The sequence below is a fragment of the Rhincodon typus genome, chromosome 30, assembly GCF_021869965.1.
Source record: "Rhincodon typus isolate 14 chromosome 30, sRhiTyp1.1, whole genome shotgun sequence".
In the NCBI taxonomy this organism is placed as follows: Eukaryota; Metazoa; Chordata; class Chondrichthyes; order Orectolobiformes; family Rhincodontidae; genus Rhincodon; species Rhincodon typus.
The window spans coordinates 8,752,977-8,772,675 of record NC_063361.1 but is presented as its reverse complement, the minus strand read 5'-3'; the positions used below and the strand labels follow the sequence as shown (position 1 = coordinate 8,772,675).

Sequence of the window (19,699 nt, the reverse complement as noted above, 5' to 3'; positions counted from 1 at the left end):
GATTGATCATGTTACAAATCCCAAGAAGTGTTTCCTTCAGTATTGAATGCACAATAGCACTTTATTCAATGGTAAAAATTATCTAAGCCATCTCAACACTTGAACAATGCTGATCAATATAATGGTCATAGTGTCACAGAGATGTACAGCACAGAAACAAACCTTTCGGTCCAACTTGTTTTGGCCGACCAGATATGCTAAATAAAAACTGGTCACATTTGCAAGCATTTGACCCGTATCCCTCTAAACCTATCCAGGTGCCTTTTAAATGTTTTAATTGCAACAGCCTCCACTACTTCCTCTGGCAGTTCATTCCATACCCGCACCACCCTCTGCGTGAAAAAGTTGCCCCTTAAGTCTCTTTTAAATCTTTCCCCTCTCACCTTAAACCTTTGCCCTCTAGTTTTGGACTCCCCCACCCCAGGGAAAAGATCCTGTCTATTTACCCTCTCCATGCTCCTCATGATTTTACAAACCTCTTTAAGGTCACCTCTCAGTCTCGGACACTCCAGGGAAGACAGCCCCAGTCTATTCTGCCTGTTCCTATAGCTGAAACCCTCCAACCCCAGCAACAACCTTTTAAATCTTTTCTGAACCCTTTCAAGTTTCACACCATCTTTCCTATAGCAGGGAGACCAGAATTGCATGCAGAATTCCAAAAGTGGCTTAACCAATGTCCTGTACAGCCACAACATGACCTCCCAACTCCTAATGCACTGACCAATAACGGCAAGCATACCAAACACCTCCTTCACTATGCTATCTCCCTGCAATTCCACTTATGAGGAACAATGAACCTGCATTCCAAGGTTTCTTTGTTCAGCAACACTCCCCAGGACCTTACCATTAAGTGAATAAGTCCTGCCCGGATTTGCCTTTCCAAAATGCAGCACCTCACATTTATTGGATAAAACTTCATCTGCCACTCCTCGGCCCATTGGCCCATTTAATCAATATCCCGTTGTACTCTGAGATAACACTCTTCGCTGTCCACTACACCTCCAATTTTGGCGTCTTCTGCAAACTTACTAATCATACCTCCTATGTTCACATCCAAATCATTTATATAAATGATAAAAAGCAGTAGATCCTTGTGACACACCACTGGGTCACAGGCCTCCAGTCTGCCAGTGCAGCTTTGTCGGGCAGAAACGCTTCAGCCACAGCAGCAACAACACATCCGACTTACAAATACTGCACCGAAATATTAAAACTCTTAAATATAAACGGAAATTGCTGGAAAAAACACAACAGATCTGGCAGCATCTGTGGAGAGAACACAGAGTTGATGTTTCAGGTCCAGTGACATTTATTCAGAATGCATTTTCTCCACAGATGCTGCCAGACCTGCTGTGTTTTTCCAGCAATTTCTGCTTTTGTTTCTGATTTCCAGCATCTGCAGTTCTTTGAGTCTCATTAAAACTCTTGCTTGAGTATTTCAAAGTCTGTTAAATTAAAGAATTTCAGGAGCAGGTGATTGTCTCGTTTATTTTCACATGTATTCAATGTAAAAATACAGTGAAAAGTGTGTGCCTTCACCTACATACATGCCGCCATTCACATTAACTTAGAATAAGTTTCCGAGTGGAGTTCACCTCCTCCTATAGGCAGGGAACCATGTGTATTGACAAAAGGGCTCCAACTACTCTATAATTGTGGGGATGAGGGTTAGACATCTCAGCAAGGGTGGGCCAATTGACTACCTATACCCGTATCCTGATAGGGTGAAAAATTGCTAGAAATGTGAATGAGGATGAGGATGAATTAATATCCATCCACCATTTTTAAAGGGCTCAGCAAAAATTCAGTCCAGCGTCCACAAAACTTAGAAAATAGTGCACCTTAAAAGCACTGTAGCATATTAATATAACATGTAACTTCAGTCCTCAAGTGTACCTCTAACTCTGGTAATACTGGTAACACAGCTCAGGGTTAGTTCCAGTCTGTCTGAGTTACTGATTTCAACTGGTTAGCCTCTATGTTACTGGCTGGGTAAGCAATGGAGAGAACAATCTGTTACTGCTCCCAGTGACTGTTGACACTCATTGTCCAGCCTCATTAACACAGTTTCTTTTATCATTCTGAGAAGATACAAAGGTTAAAGAATAGGAGATAAGTATGAAATATAAATAAATATAGAGGAATAGAGAGATGTAAGCTAAGATATAACCAGGACTGCAAATTGAATACACACTAAAAATGCAACTTAGATTCTGGCTATTTATAGAAATATATATAATGAGTAAAATCTAAAACCAGGACATGATAAACCTACATGAACACTGGTTAGGCGACAACTTGAATACAGAGTACAGGTTTGTGTCCCTTATTAGAGAAATTCAAGTTCCAGAAAAGTTTTAATGCAACTTACCAAGGGTGAAGAAGGCAATATACAGGCTTCAGCTATTTTGGGAAATTGTCTTGGTTGTTTCACCACATCAGAAAAGTGGGAAGATTAAGGGGAGAACTTAACAGTTTTCTGTGCTAATAAACGATCCAATTCAATTAAAATTCTGGCAAGGCTTTGTTTTCCAGAAGGTATTTGACAGGGGATGCTGTATCAAAGGTAACATCAGGAAATAAATGCTCATGATGTAAAGGGGTAACATATTAGCATGCATAGATGATTGCTAAGCGAACAGGAAACTAGAAAGTAGGCATAAATGAGTTTCTGTCTCTGGTTGATAGGATGTAAAGAGTAATGTGCCACAGGGGTCAGTGCTGGGGTCTCAACTTTTCAACATGTATATAAATGATATGAACAGATGGACCGAAGGCCATGTCGCTAAATTTGCTTTTACTCAAAAGTAGTTATAAAAGTACGTTATGAATAGGGTATTAAGTAGGTGGTAAAAATGATATGGATAGGTTAATTGAGTGGACAAGTATCTGCCAAATGCAGTTTAACGTGGGAAAATGTGAAATTGACCATTTTGTCGAAAGAATTAAAAAAAAACATATGATGTAAATAGTGAGGGATTGCAGAGCACTGTATGCGGAGGGATCTGGATGTGAATTGTAGAAGATTATTATGCAGGTACAGTGAGTAATTAGGAAAGCTAACAGAATATTATTGTTTATTGTGAGGAGAATTGAATACAAAAATAGGGAGGTTATGCTTTTGCTGTAGAGGATCCTGGTGAGGTTACATCTGGGGTATTGCTTATTGATCTACTAATTTAAAGGAGAGTCTAAGTATGTTGGAAGCAATTTAGTGGAAGATTTACTAGACAAAGGCGTAAAATAGGTCTGTTGTCTTAGGAAGAAAAGTTGAACAGGCTAGATTTGTACCCCTGGAACTTAGAAGCATAAGAGGCAACCTTTCAAAAGATATAAGGGTGACAGGGTGCATGTAAAAAGGATGTTTCTGATTGTGGGAGAATCTAAGTCAAGGGATCATTGTTTAAGAATAAATTAAGACAAAGGTGATGAGAATATTTTTCCTAACAGAAGATTGTGAATCTTTGGAAAATTGTTTCTCAAACAGTGATAGAAGCAGAATCTTTGAATATTTTAAGGCAGAGGCAGATAGATTTTTGATAAGCAAAGGGATGAAACATTGTCATGGGTAGGCAGGAATGCGGATAATCAGATCAAACAAGATCTTTTTGAATTGTGAAGCAGTCTCAAATGTTCATAAATATTTTTTAAAAATACATTTCAACAGAATTGCTGCGTCTTTGGGAGCTGACTGATGAGTAAGAACTGAAGAGGATATGTAATACTGCTTCAGGTTTAGGGTCAAAACCCCCAGCGGTTGAACCACAATACATCTGTCTGCTTTTCTATTTTAACAATCTGAGTTGTTCAGCACTAGCTCCTCCTAGGAAGATATCATTTCAGAGAAGATCATTTTCTGCACTCTTAGGTTTTGCAAGTTGCATAACAAGGAGTAACATATGACAGAATAGAAATGCAGTCATGTGCAAGAGGGAAACGAGAAGTGACCAATTCTAATGAGATCGGATCTCCCTTCTCAGAGATTCTGATACAAGCATAATTACAGGGACAATTGTTAACTATGACTATCATCCTTGAATCTTCAGAGCTCACTGATCCTGGAAGATTTTCTTTCCTGTTTAGTTTTTTTGCTAATGAGGCATTCCTGCAATAATAAGCTGTAATACAACATAGCTCCTAACTGACCACCACCTTTTTCAATCTCTCCACAGCCTCAGGGTTCTCAATCAGTTCTCCAACATTGAGCATTGGATAGATCCCAATTTTCCCCAAATCAATGCAGCAAAATGCCCGAAAACTGGCGTTGCTCACTGCCATGAACTCCATTCCCTTGGCAGCAATTCCAACCTTATCCCAGGCTGCTGTGTCAGGCTGAAACAGAATATTTACAACCTGCGGTAATGTTTGATCTGCAAATTAACTTCTTTACATCCTGACTGTGAAAGATGGCTCACATCCACCTCTGTGGAATTGTCCATTTCATCTGGTGACCCTTCCTCGGGTCATCGGACCCGAAACGTTAACTCTTGATTTTTCATCACAGATGCTGCCAGACCTGCTGAGCTTTTCCAGCTACATTGTTTTTGTTCCTGATTTACAGCATCTGCAGTTCTTTCAGTTTTTATTATCCATTTCATCTCCTTGTGTCAGCCCAGCAGCTGATGAAAGTCTCAGCCAACAACTGTTACCCTGAGACCTAACGCTATCCTCTCCAGCTCTCATGTATCCCAAGGTGATCTGTACGTACCATGGAGCAGAGATGGCTTTTCACATGGACTTGAAGGGCACTGCTATACCAGATAGTCCAGATATCCTTGTAGCTGCCAAAATGAAGCAACCCTGGTCCATTTTTCTCTGGCAAGACTGACAAATATTTCACAACCATTTTCAAAATTATAACGGCTAATATAGTATTTATCACCACATGAAGCCACTTACTTTTCGGTATACCTATCACTTTAAGATTCAGACACTTGCTACATTTTCTAATTGGCACCAAGGCTAATACTCAGCTGAAGGTCAAAGCTAAACTGCAAGTCGATGTTAGTTAATCAAATGACCTGGCCTGCAGAATGATGAACATCAGTTTATGGTGCAGTCAGCTTGTTTTGACTTGACAGTCAATCATTCACAACCACAGTTTGCTGGAAGCACAAAATTGAAGCTACAATTAAAAAAAACTTGTGGAACTCTCTGCTTAATATGTACCATGAAATCACTACAGTATGGTAGCATGTCATTCAGCCCATTGAGTCCACATCGACCCTTCGAAGACCATCCCACCCAATCACCACAATCCTGCATTCCCCATGGCTAATCCACCTGACCTACACATCCCTGGACACTATGGGCAATTTAGCATGGCCAATCCACTTAACCTGCACATCTTTGGACTGTGGGAAAGAAACCAGAGCACCCAGAAGAAATCCATGCAGACATGAGGGGAACGTGCAAACTGCACACAGACAGTTGCCTTAGGGTGGAATTGAACCTGGATTCCTGGCATTGTGAGGCAGCAGTGCTAAACACAGAGCCACCATGCTGCCCATTTGAGGGATTTCACAACATTGTAATGCATCATTTTGACTCTGTCTTTACAGCAGAAGACACAGGAAGCATCTAAAGATTAGTTGAATATCAAGTGGCAAAATGGAGAGAGAAACTTAACACAACATGATCACCTCTGAAAAACTGTTCAGCAAACAAACGGGATGAATGACAGATAAAGTCTCTTGGACCTGATAGCCTGCATTCTAGACTATTAAAACAGGTAGTTGCAGAGATACCGGATCTATTGGTTATAATCTTTCCAAAATTTCCTTTTTAGAAATATTGAAGGCCTGTGCTTCCAGGTGAAGCTAATACAAGGTAACCCTGCTGTAAACCTGAGGGCTGGCCTTCACCCTAACTGTAGACATTCCTGGTGGAACTGTGGATAAAACCAGTTATCAGGCTCATGTAAATCTCTGCATTTCAACTGCCACAAACCACCACTACCATCGTCCCATCTCCCCACCTTGCCACAGCTTGTACACCACAATGGTATATTAGGACTGAATTACAAACAAGTAACGGAACATTGGTTCGCCAGGCAAGTGATAAGGAGGTGGGTTAAAAATGTAGCCAGGACATTTCCTGAGAACTGCCTGATGTACGGTTTTGGAGATATCTCTTCAAAATGGATGATCAAGAAAACCAATAACCAAGAACAAAAACAACAAAGATATTATTAAGCTGGAGAGGGTTCAGAAGAGATTTACCAGGATGTTGCCAGGAATGGAGGGTTTGAGTTGTATGGACAGACTAGATAGGCCTGGTGTGTACGAGGTTGAGGGGTGACCTTATGGAGGTTTATAAAATCATGAGGGTCATAGATAAAGTGAATAGCCAAGGTCTTTTCCCTAGGGTGGGGGATTTCAAGACTAGGGGATATCTTTATAAGGTGAAAAGAGAAAGATTTAAAAAAGACATGAAGGGCAATTTTTTTTTTACACAGGGATTGGTTCATGTGTGGAATGAACTACCAGAGGAAGTGGTGGATGAGGGTACAGTTACAACATTTAAAAGACATTTGGATAAGTACATGAATCAGAAATGTTTGGAGGGATATGGACCATGCGCACGCCGGTGGGACTAGTTTAGTTTGGGATTATGGTCGGCATGGACTGGTTGGACTGAAGGGTCTGTTTTCATGCTGTATGACTGTATGACTATGGCTATCCATTTCAATGTTCAGATCACAACTCAGATTCAAATAGAGGCCCTTTGATCTCACTGCTAAAATACAACCCCTAGTCATCCCATCATCGCTTTACATGTCTATTTGAAAGACAGATGGGAGATCAGTGTCACATCTTCTCTGAAAAATAGCAGCTTGCAAGTGTCAGCCTTGATTTCAGATGTAGGGTCTATACCTACAGTTCTGTAACCTCGGAATCAGAGTGTTACTACCTCAGCAAAACTGAGCACTCAATGCAAATGAAACTGTGTGTTATTGAATGAAATTTTGAACAACTTATCACAGTGAAAATCTCTGCAAACATTGATTAGCACAAAGGTCTTCATGCCACAATGTCAGTTTTACAAGTACATCACTCACTTTCACCAGGCAGTGAGATATCGGGTCAAGTCTGTGACTCCGTACACAGGAAACACTTGAACCAAACTTTACCACTGAGATGGCAACTTGATGTCTGACACCATGCAGGGCAAAGCTGCCCAACTGATTAACACCATGTTCACAAACATCTGCTCCCTCCAGTACTGACACTTAGCAGCAGCAATATGTACCATCTGCAAGATGCACTGCAGAAGTTCACCAAGGCTCATTTGACAATGCCCTCCAAACCCATGACCAGTGCCATTCAAAAGGATACGGGCAGATCTATGGGAACACCACTACCTGCAATTTCCCCTCCAAGTCACACACTACCCTGACTTGGAAACATATCAACGCTCTTTCAGTGTCGCTGGGGTAAAATCTTGGAACTCCTCCCTGACACATTGTGAGTCTACCCACAGTAAATCCGCTGCAGCGGTTCAAGAGATAGCTCACTACCACCTTCTCAAGGGTAACTAAACGCTGGCACAGCCAGTGATGCCCACATTCTGTGAATGTATGAATAAAACAGAGAATAAAACATCCTCACTCAACCATTATGACTATGTGTCTGGAAGCTCTGAAAACAAGAAGGAACACAATCACAATTTAACAAGGAAAGGCACAAATTTGTAATGGAAAAATCACATTTGGGAGCAGGAAGCAATGTTGTAGTTCAACAAGCCCAGCTGCCATCTTGGATTAGACAGGACGGGAAACCCAAAGCCTGAGTTTTGATATCATTCTCTGATCTGTATCACTCAGCACGAATTGCTGATTTAACGAGTATGCCAGCTCAGGAGATGTGACTGACTTGCTGGTTACAGCAGGGAGTTCCTACGAAGGCCGTGGAGGTGGAACAAGGCAGAAAGTGGCCCTGGGTGACAAGGTAATGACCGACATCACGCTGATATCAGGTGACCCTACAGATTTGTTCCAAAGCAAACCACTAAGGGAATTTTAAAATGAAACAGGAAGTGCTAGAGAAACTCAGCAGGTCTGGCAGTATCTGTGGAGAGAGAAACCGGGTTAACATATTCGAGTCTGATATGGCTGTTCATCCAAACCCTAGCAACATTCAACTTCCAACTCGTCGATCTCCACCATCTGCACTATTTCATAAAGAAATATTTGCGCTGATGTATGTACAATTGTTTAAAAATAAATGAAAATTGCTTTCGAAACACACAGGCCCTTTAACAAGCTCTACAAAGGGCCTATTATTTGTTGGAGAGCATTTGTCCTATCTCTCCTCTCCATTGGTCCTTTGAAAATCCCATCGCTGTTTACAGAGATCAACTCCTGATCCAGTTATTCCTTCATTATGTCTTTGTTTGAATACTTTTCAAATTGATCTTTCAGTTCATTTCAGTAAACTTCCCTTGAATACACCTCTACACTTGAGGCCAACCATTCAAAAGTTCCTTCTCATTACTAGTTTCCCATGTTTCGGATCAGCTCTCCTAATTAAAACCATTATCACAGTGACAGCGGTAAGTGACTCAGCCCTGCCTTCAACCCAAGGGGAAGAACTAAAGTTGACGTTACACCACACAATAAATGATTTCCAAAAACAAAACGCAATTAACTTTCAGAGACAGTATAACACTGTGGATTGAAACCCTCAGTGAAGATCCCAGTGTACTTACGTGACAGCGCACTGTGCAAAGGACAAGTACTCCACCAACACGTCCAATCCCTTGTTCTCCTCATTCAAAAACTCCTGCACCCAACTATGAAGAAGGAAAAATCAGCAGTTAATCAGATTTGAGTGCATTGGGATGGTGCCTCAACCAGAAGTTATCAAAAATGATATTGGATTCAGCCAAGATGCTCCTTGTGCATTCCTAGGATCTGAATGCCAAAAGATTCAGCTTTATGGAATTATAGGTTCTTGTAGTCCAATTAGTACAGCTAATTGCGCCCATCCACCTCTCAGAAATAGTTCAGATTACACATCACAAATCTAATACAATCTGGCACACAGCAGCAACAACTCATTAAGTTTAACAGTAATATGCACCAACATTTTTTATGAAGGTGCAGATACCAAACAAGTTGGAACGGGGCGTTGGGAGTAGGGAAGAGAGTTTGGTTAAGGGACTGCTGGTATATTTGTAGACGCAGATTTTGAAGCTCTGGATCTATCCTCAATGGCTTTGTATTCCACTTGGTTCATAAGCCATTTTATTCTTTCACAAACACAACCAGCAACACCCCCTTCACTCGAGTGGGTGCCAAGCTACATAATGAAGAATATTTACAGTGTAATTTAGGAGCACATCACAACGCACTTCACCCAACACTCACCACTGTTATTGAAACAAACATACAAGCCTATTTGCACACAAATATCCCACAAACAGCAAATGAGATCAGTGGCATGTTCTTGTTGTTGTTGGTTGTTTGACCAGGACACTACGAAAAATGCCTGACAAGCTTCAAGCAGTGTCAAGACACCTGTTAAACTTTAGGAAGAAAACATCATTTGTAATGTTTGTTCTATTTTGTCACTATATTCATCGATATCAACTTGTGCTTCCCTGTGCCTTTGATAGAAATCATAGAATGCTACAGTGTAGAAGCAGGCCATTCGGCCCATCAAGCCCACACCGCTCCTCTGAAGGGCATCCCACCAAGACCCCTACCCTGTCCCTGTAACCCTGCATTTCCCTTGGCTAATCCACCTGGCCTGCATATCCCTGTACACTACGGGAAATTTAGCATGGCTAATCCACCTGACCTGTACATCTTTGGCTGTGGGAGGAAACTGGAGCACCCAGTGGAAACTCATGCAGACACAGGGAGAACATGAAAACTCCACACAGACAGTTCACTTAAGGATGGAATTGAACCTGGGTCCCTGGCGCTGCGAGGCAGCATTGCTAACAATTGAGCTACTGTTCCACCCCTGTAGTATTAACCTTCGAGGGAGCTATGCCTCTGGGTGTCCCAATTCAAATCTCACTTCAGGGCTTGAGCACATGAATTAAGGCTGACACTCCAGGGCAGCACTGAAGGAGTGCTGCATTGCTGCAGTTACAGTTTTTTTGTTTGGATGAGAAAGCAAACTGAGGCCTATGTGCCTGCTTGATGGATGTAAAAGGTCCAGAGAAGAGTATGATGGTTAGCCCCCAGATCGTTTATCCCTCAGTCAACACTGCAATACACATGATCTGGTCATTTACAACTCAGTTTGTGGGAGCTTGCTGTGCACACTTTGTCTGCAAATGCTCCATACATTACAATGGAGACATTATTTTGAACAGTTAAAGGGGTGTAAAGTGCTCTGAAACAGCTGATGGCGGTGAAAAGTGCTACCTACATGCAAATCTTTCTCTTTTTGTTTCTATTCTCTGCATGCACCCTTTCATAATTTGCCTTTTCCTTTTGCCTTGGGGTTTTTCCCTTTGTGCATCATAGTGTGTATTTTAAGAACCGTTGCCTCACTGCACTACTTACAGTGTCAGCACCTTTGCAGATGCCCAGTCAGCCTCTGAGATCCATTTGTATAGGTGCTAACACTGCAGTTCCTCAGCTTATAGCTATTCTTAATACCAATGGATGCAAGCAGACTGAAAAAATATATATTACAAGTGATTTGGGGGAAAATATAGGACAAAAATAAGCATTACTGCTGGGCCCAGTTGGTGCAGTGATAGTGTCCCTACCCTTGGACTGGGAGGCCTGGATTCAAGTACCCCAGAAAAAAAGTGAACAGACTGCTGGTCACAATCAGTTGCAAACTGCGTCCACCAATGTCCCCATGTCTGTATTAACCATGGCCAAAAGGAGAACATAACTATACAATGGGCTCATCTGTAGGAATGACAGAATTAACAATGTCTCATTTTAAGTTCTTTCCCTTCTTTATCTTTTCTTTCTATGCTCCAAAGCGCTATAACGCACAACTTAATAACCTTCCTACCATCAAAATCACCGTGACTTTTTTTTATAACTAGTAACGACCATCAGTAAAACACCCATGTAGTCAATCCAATATTTACATGTTTTTTATTCATTCATGGGATGAGGGCATCACTGGCTAGGCAGCATTTATTGCCCCTCCATATTGCCCAGAGGGCAATTAAGAGTCAACCACATTGCTGTGGGTCTGGAGTCACATGTGGGCCAGACCAAGTAAGGATGGCAGTTTCCTTTCCAAAAGGACATGAGTGAACCAGATGGGTTTTTCCTGACAATCAACAACGGATTCATGGTCATCAAAAGACTTTTTAATTTCAGAGTTTTCTTAAATTGAATTAAAATTCCACCATCTGCCATAACATGATTTGAACCTGTGTCCCCAGAACACTACTGGGGTTTCTAGATTAACAGTCCAGCAATAACACCACTAGGCCATCGCCTCCTGCTCAGGGCACTGCAAACTATCAACAGTGAGGGGGAGTTCTTTCTCATTCTTTCTTGTTATTTAACCTACCTTTTTTTCTAATCAACCTGTTCAGAGATGTTGTTACACACATCTGGAGAATTTGGGATTTGAACCCAGGCCACTCAGTCCAGGGCTAGGGACATTACCACTGCTCCATAAGAGGGCCCCTCCCATTCTCTCAAAGGGACAGTCATCCACACGTACAGGCATCGAGTTGACAATGAGACAAAAACAGAAATTGCTGCAGAAACTCAACAGGTCTGGCAGCATCTATGGAGAGAAAGCAGAATTATTATTTCAATCCCTTCTTCTGAAGAAGGGTCACTGGACTTGAAACGTTGACATTGCTTTCTCTCCACAGCCGCTGGCAGACCAGCTGAGTTTCTCCAGAAATTTCTGTTTTTGTTTCAGATCTGTAGCATCGACAGTTCTTTGTTCTAGTTTAGCAGTAACAATGAACTCAGAGATTGACAGTGTGATTCCAATTACCATTCATTGTCTCTCAAACTGAGTACATGCTCAATGACTACAGCAGACTACAACACTTTCGATGTTCTTTGCAAACTCTGCAGGTTAATACAGTCCTGTTAATTCCTGAGTATTGACAAACCACTTATTATAAGTCACTACATTGAGAGTTTTGTTCTTCGGCCATATTTATCATAAATTCCTGAAAGCAGTTCAGCATTTATTTTTGAGGAAGGGTGTTGGTGTCTACTGGTAGGAATTGGGGCACAACTGAAAATTGCTCAGTTTTTCTTCTTAGTTTGTTTACACCTGTGACATTCCCAGCTTAACACTACTCCTGTTTGATTTTCCTCAGTCTTTCATCGTTGTCAATTCCCTTCACTGTTTGAAGTAACTGAATATTCTCCAACAAAAACAAAGTCGCTGGAAAAGCTCAGCAGGTCTGGCAGCATCTGTGAAGGAGAAAACAGAGTTAACATTTCGGGTCTGGTGACCCTTCCTCAGAATGTTCTGAGGAAGGGTCACCGGACCTGAAATATTAACTCTGTTTTCTCCTTCAGAGAACTGCTAGATCTGCTGAGTTTTTCCAGCGACTTTGTTTTTGTTCCTGATTTACAGCATCCGCAGTTCTTTCGGTTTTTATAGAATATTCTCCAATATTTTTGACATCCGTGGTGGATTTGTATGCTTGGCATTCTGTAATATAGATACAAATATATGTCGTGCAGTGAAGAGGAAGTGCTACGCTGAAGACGCTGATTGTCAGATGTTGACGTGGAGGGGTTGGGTCAGATGGTGGGGTGCTCAATTGGCATGCAGGAAGTGGTGGAATCTATATTCTGAGGTAACCTGGCACATGGTTAGCACTGCTGCCTCACAGCACCAGGGACCCGGGTGCAATTCCAGCCTTGGGTGTCTGTCTGTGTACGGTCGTTTGCCCTGTATCTGTGGGTGCACTGGTTTTCTCCCATAGTCTAAAGGTGTGCAAGTTAGGGGGATTGGTCATGGTAAATTGTCCATGGTGTTCAGGGATATGCAGGCGAGGTGGATTAGCCATGGGAAATGCGGGGTTGCAGGGAAAGGGTGGTTGGCTGTGTCTGGGTGGGATGCTCTTTGGAGGGTTGGAGCGGACATCATGGACCAAATGGCCTCTTTTTGCACTGTAGGGATTCTATGATGTTATAGACCTGATGCTGAAAGATAACATCTCACTTCAGTCGCAGCAGTGTGCAAGACGTACTGCAGCCACTCACTATGATACCTCCCAAATCCTTGACCCGTATGATCTAGAAAGACAAGGGTACATGATGGTACATTATTTCCACTGGCGGGTAAAACTAGAATTCGGGGACATAGTCTCAAAAGAAGGGGGAGCAGATTTAGGAGTGAGTTGAAGAAGAACTTTTTCATCCAAAAAGTTGTGAATCTGTGGAATTCCCTGCCCAGTGAAGCAGTTGAGGCTACCTCATTGAATGTTTTTAAGGCAAAGGTAGAGTTTTGAACAGCAAAGGATTATAGTGAGGAGGCAGGTAAGTGGAGCTGAGTCCATGAAAAGATCAGCCATAATCTTATTGAATGGTGGAGCAGGTTTGAGGGGCCAGATGGCCTACTCCTGATCCTGGTTCTTATGATGCATAAGAGTATGTGCAGGTTCTCCTTCCAAGTTGTATCCCATCCTGACTTGCAACCACATTGCAGTTCCTTCACTGTCTCTGGGTCAAAAACCCTTTCCTAAAAGCAACGTGGGGTCCACCCACACCTCTATGGATTGCAGAAGTTGAAGAAGGCAGCTCACTACCACCTTGCCAAGAATAATTTGGGATGGACAACTAAGTACTGACCACATCCTCTGAAATAAAACAGATTGACCTTCTTGGGAGAAAGGTCAAAGGTTATCATCATTAGCATCACGAAAACCTGAAATACCAGATACAACACAAACATACTCAGTGGCTTCCACCTCTACCTTATGGCGGCTGGAACACAATTCAAGGACAGGTTTTGAAAAACAAAGGCCTGCACACTATCATTCGTTGTTTTATTTCAATAATTATGATTTTTCCAAAAACAACCCACAGCTTTTTAAAATGTCAGTAGACGTCACTCACCCAATGTGATTGGTCCGCAATGAAATCTCTAGCTCTCGCAAGACCTGGGTTGATTCTTGCACCCGTCTCTTGAACTGCAGCAGTGAGCATGAAAAAGAGAAACAAGAAGGTTCTTCATGGTGTGTATCTGGAATAGGACGTTATTCCTTGGTCAGATGTAGGGTGCTCTGAAATGATACCTCTCCTATTGAAACACTGCAGGATGTGTGTTTCATGTACAGAGAGTGAGGTAGTGAGAGATCATTCACTCTGAACAACAGAGTCTGTAGCAGCAGCCACATTGGAGGGTAACGGATGATTGACTACAGAATCATGCAGGCACAGCTTGTACAAAGTCCAGGAGAGAGGGGTGAACCCTTGGTCTGTGGGGTGGGTGTTGGGGGCTGGAGTTGCAAAACATAGTCAGAACCCAAGGGGAGGAAGACAGTGTGTCCCCACATCCTGTGAAAACTCTCATTGTAAGCTCTTCCTCGCATTCTCCTGCCCGGTGATTTCTTCTTTCACTCACAGTATGTTGGCTGACAGCTACTTGGTGTGGGGGAGGGGCATTGTTTCCCTCTGTTGTTTTACACTGGAAAACATAAAGGAGCTGGTCAGCACGGCCAAGTAGGGCCAAAGGGCCTGTTTCCGCTGTCTCTTAGGAATCTGTTCAAAATGAACACCTCACGATCACTGAACATCTCCTAGGGCTCACAGCATCAGTGTGAGGCAAACCCTCAGGCCAGGGAACAGGGGAAGCAGGAAGGAAAAACAATGGAACAGATGTGTGTTTCATTCATGTTCACCTTTTGTGTGGGGGCTTTGAAAGTTGCTCCCGCCTATTCCAGGATAAATGACAGAGCATGAAAAGACTCTGCATGCAGCAAAGCGGAGGTACTTTCCAACTTGTTTTAACCACTACATCATCCGCAGGTCCATTTCCCCAGTCTGAAGCCTGACTAAATGTATCCACACTGGACAACAAGCTCATATTAGTGCTCAGATGATCTATAATCTGAAGAACGTCACTTCCGGGTACGAGAGACAGAATTCCAAACATTTTCATGTGTTTTTGGAGACACCGTTTGGTGCAGCAGCAATCTGTGTGAATGAACACCAACACTCCATTTGACAAGGCAGGCAGTTGCTCCCCTAACTGATCCAGCCTGTGTCCTGAAGAAAATAAAGTGGTTCTTACCTTCCTGACCCCACCCTGGTCCAGGAATCCCCTTAGTTTCTGGATGTAAGCAAACGGAGGATTCTTCACTTGGAATCGTTCCTGCAATTCATGAAACATGAGTCAGGGGATTGTTCACCATGAGAGAGGATTGAAGCATTGTCATTGGCCTGAACACTAGCTGCTCAGTCTGGGGTTCAACTAGAACATTAATTGGACTGCAACTATTTGGATAAAATCGACCTGTAATAAAGATATTCATAAGGACATGTCCATAAGGATTCTCGCCAACTTTTACAGATTCTTAATGAAAAGCACACTGTCCGGGTGCATAATGGCCTGGTACAGCAACTGCTCTGCCCAGGACCGTAAGAAACTACAGAAGGTGGAAGCTACAGGAAGCCAACCTTCCATCCATGAACTGAATTTATCCTTCGTGTTGCCATGGAAAGGCAGCCAACATTATCAAAGGCCCCTCCCACCCCAGTAATGCTCTCCTGCAACCTCTCCCATCAGGCAGAAGATAAGAAACTTGAACACATGCACCAACAGGTTCAAGAACAGCTTCTTCCCTGCCATTATTAGACTGATAAATGGAACTCTCTAACTTCAAATAATGTTGATTCTGTTAATATTGATCTTGTTTCACGCGCCTCCCACGCAGCCGTAACCTGTATGCCTCGTTCTGTCTAAGCACCCGATGATCTGTACGTCCTTGCTTGCCTGTACTGCTCACAAACAAAGCTTTTCACTGTACTTAGGTACAAATGATTACAACAAATCAAATCAAATCTTACTGCCTCTGCAGAGATAGTAAGAACTGCCAATGCTGGAGTCAGAGATAACACAGTGTGGAGCTGGAGGAATACAGCAGGCCAGGCAGCATCAGAGGAGCAGGAAACTTGACGTTTCAGGTCGGGTCACTTCTTCAGAAATGGGGAAGGGGAAGGGAGCTCTGAAATAAATAGAGCGAGGAGGGGGTGGTGTTGGGGAAGGTAGGTGGGATGGTGATAGGTTATTGCAGGGAGGGAGTGGTGGGGATTGGTCAGTGGGATGGGAGGAGCAGATAGGTGGGAGAGAAGATGGGCAGCTCATCTGATGCTGCCTGGCCTGCTGTGTTCCTCCAGCTCCACACTGTGTTATTACTGCCGACACAGTCCTGGTTTGTTTGGATCCTACTTCTTGACACCACATGTTTCGCATATTTCTGCAATCTCCCTCTGGAAGGTAATTTTTAATGTTGCTGCCTGGTTGGTAACCTGAACTCATGGATTGTCTATCCGAGTAGAACCTGCCCAATGCTCTGCTCCATTCACTTTAACAGAGTCATTGCAACTTTCGGTGGATGATCGGACCCTCAGATGTATGAAAATATAATCTTACACAAATAAGAGATTGTTTTCTTCATATGCTACTGTACAGAACCCAAGAGCGTTTGTGACTATGTATTATATATAGAAGATATTTTTATGAGTAAATTATATGCTTGAAATAAAAAAAAGACATTTTTTCCTATGACTCTACCCACCCCTTACTATCATTGACCAAGGAAATGTGTCAGCTTGCAATGAGGGTCTACCAAGAGCAAAGACACGTTAACCCTTCAACCTCTACTGATGGAAGTTCCTAGCAACTGTTTCTCAGCTTTTCAGATTAATTCCATGTTTTGTTATCTAACTTTAAATAACAATCTAAATTCTAACCTTTTTATGACCCGTTAGAAGAGAATTTGAAAGAGGAAGGAATAATTGCATTGCTCTGGTCTAATCAGTGCTCGACCTGCGAACCAGCTCCATTGAAGAGTAAACAGGAAACCCGCTCCCCCTGTGCAAAATCCAACTGGGTAATTAACAGCTTGTATCTTATTTCTCTCAACCATTCTTTCCTGTTTTTTTTTGTCCTCATCATCATTAAGACATGATTTCACCAGTTTAAACACTTCAAAAAGAGACATAAGAATTGCCTCTTATTTACATTCACAAGAGATTTTACAGTTAGATTTAGATTTTATTGTCATGTGTACTCGAGTACAGGCATACAGGACTACAGTGAAATGTGTTTAAAGTCACCGTTCTCCAGTGCATCTCCCTGTGTAAAAGACAGGATTAAAAACAGAAACTCAAGATGAGAAAGCCTGTTGAAGAATTCTGAAGGGCTTTCCAGCTACAAAGTTCCACATATTAGTTGAAGAATCAAGCTTCTCCAATCAAGATCCCTATCCACCGCTTGATCCCAGCATCAAATTGGTCTGGTTGGTCATCAAAGATTTGAATGATGAAAAGGAGCTCAGATTGTGCCTGAGAGATGTTCACCTGCACATCTGCTAATGTGGTATACTGTATCCGCTGTTCCCGTTGTGGCCTCCTCCACATCGGGGAAACCAAGCGGAGGCTTGGGGACCGCTTTGGGGAACACTTACGCTCGGTTCGCAACAAACAACTGCATCTCCCAGTTGCAAACCATTTCAACTCCCCCTCCCACTCCTTGGACGACATGTCCATCCTGGGCCTCCTGCATTGCCACAATGATGCCACCCGAAGGTTGCAGGAACAGCACCTCATATTTCGCTTGGGAACCCTGCAGACCAAGGGTATCAATGTGGACTTCACAAGCTTCAAAATCTACCCTCCCCCGACCACATCCCAAAACCAGCCCAGGTCGTCCCCGCCTCCCTAACCATTCCTCCCACCTCAAGCCCCACCCCCATCACCTACCCACTAACCTTTCCCACCTCCTTGACCTGTCTGTCTCCTCTCCACCTATCTTCTCCTTTATCCATCTTCTATCCGCCTCCCCCTCTCTCCCTATTTATTTCAGAGTCCCCTTCCCCTCCCCCATTTCTGAAGAAGGGTCTTGACCCGAAACATCAGCTTTCCTGCTCCTCTGATGCTGCTTGGCCTGCTGTGTTCATCCAGCTCTACACCTTGTTATCTCAGATTGTGCCTGTTTGCCTTGAAATCTAAGTACTGAAAGAGTAACCAACTAGGCTGTCAAGGCGGATTCTTCAAACCCTGGCCTCTTTCGTTCTCAGCTGAGATTCTCATGAGCTTTAGGTGCCAACTGACGGCCCCACTCCAACTCAGCAGATGCGGGATGGCAGGATCTCTGTCAGTCCCATTCCTGAGCTGAGCTATACACCAGGTTTGGGCTGTAAGATCTGTCCATCCATGCATGAGCTAGGCATGGCTCACAGTAGATTTGCCCATAATTCTCCCTTTAAGCTCATCAGTTTTCCTGGTATTAGTGGGAGAGGTTGGGCGCATGGTGGCTCAATGTTTAGCACTGTTGCCTCACAACTCCAGGGACCCGGGTTTGTCTGTGTGGAGTTTGCATGTTCTCCCTGTGTCTGTGTGGGCTTCCTCCGGGTGGACCCGTTTCCTCCCATTGTCCAAAGACGTGCAGGTTAGGAGCATTGGCCGTGCTAAATTGCCCAGAGTGTTCAGGGATGTGCAGGCTAGGGTAGGAGGGTGGGTCTAGGTGGGAATGCTCTTCAGAGGATTGGTGTGAACTTGATGGGCCAAATAGCCTGCTTCCACACTGTAGGGATTCTATGAGTGTTTTTGATGCATGCTATATCCAACTATACCCCTACAGTGATGCAGTACTCCATTTTAAAGAGCCTTCCTCCCAAAACAGGTAACCACATTCTGTGACATTTACAAGCCTGTCTGGAGATTGCAATCAGTGCATTTCTGGCACTAGAACACTACCCCAGCCAGACTGCACCTCTTGCCTATTTTCCAGGACAAGGGAGACATGTTCCAGAATTCCAGGACACCTTCCAGTCACCACATTCAGCTGGAATATGAATGAAGCACCAAATATTGATGAGAAGTGACCTGTATCTCAGCAAATCAGATATAAACGTACCACTAACAGAGATAAGGGCTTGTACTTGGAAAGAATCTGAAGGAACTTAATCAGGACAGTCCTTTGTTCTATAATTGAGTAAACTATCAGCACATTAGAGATTTAAGTGTAAAAGAAACAGAAATAATGAAGAAGGGAGACTTCTTCCATGTGATCAGCATCAAAATCATAACATGTTCCTGATCAATTGATTTATAAAACAGACCAAACCTTTAACTCACAGCACAGCAATTGTACCAACCACCTTCATCACACAAATACAGATGTCTGAAACAAAAATTTTTGCAATTTTCAGCTTGTTCCTAAAGAATGCAAATAGCTTTGCAATAAAAGAACAATTTGTCACCAAGCTAAACACAATGCTATGGAGAAAATCCGAGGGCAGACTTCCCTGATTTTTTTATCCATTTATTTTGTACCAGCAAGGCGCAAGTATCAGAAATGTTTAGTGGCAACAGCCATTGCTCAGAAACATTATGTTGAGGTCGTACAGGACATTGGTGAGGCCTCTTCTGCAATACTGCGTCCAGTTCTGGTTGTCCTATTATTAAGCTGGAGAGGGTTCAGAAGAGATTTACCAGGATGTTGCTGAGAGTGGAGGGTTTGAGTTATAGAGAGAAGCTGGGAATTTTTTCACTGGAGCT

The 19,699-nt window shown here is 42.9% G+C and overlaps 1 protein-coding gene across 3 annotated transcripts in view; it reads right to left on the bottom strand.

Annotated features, from left to right (window-relative positions):
• Positions 1-19,699, bottom strand: part of fmnl1a (formin-like 1a) — a 294,620-nt gene that overhangs the window by 123,624 nt on the left and 151,297 nt on the right. For all 3 annotated transcript variants that reach the window (XM_048614675.1, XM_048614674.1, XM_048614676.1), the window contains exons 3-5: positions 15,207-15,287; positions 14,030-14,103; positions 8,710-8,793 (exon numbers count right to left, since the gene is read on the bottom strand). In XM_048614675.1, coding sequence (XP_048470632.1) covers positions 8,710-8,793; positions 14,030-14,103; positions 15,207-15,287 — 239 coding nt within the window. The remainder of the gene's footprint in view (positions 1-8,709; positions 8,794-14,029; positions 14,104-15,206; positions 15,288-19,699) is intronic.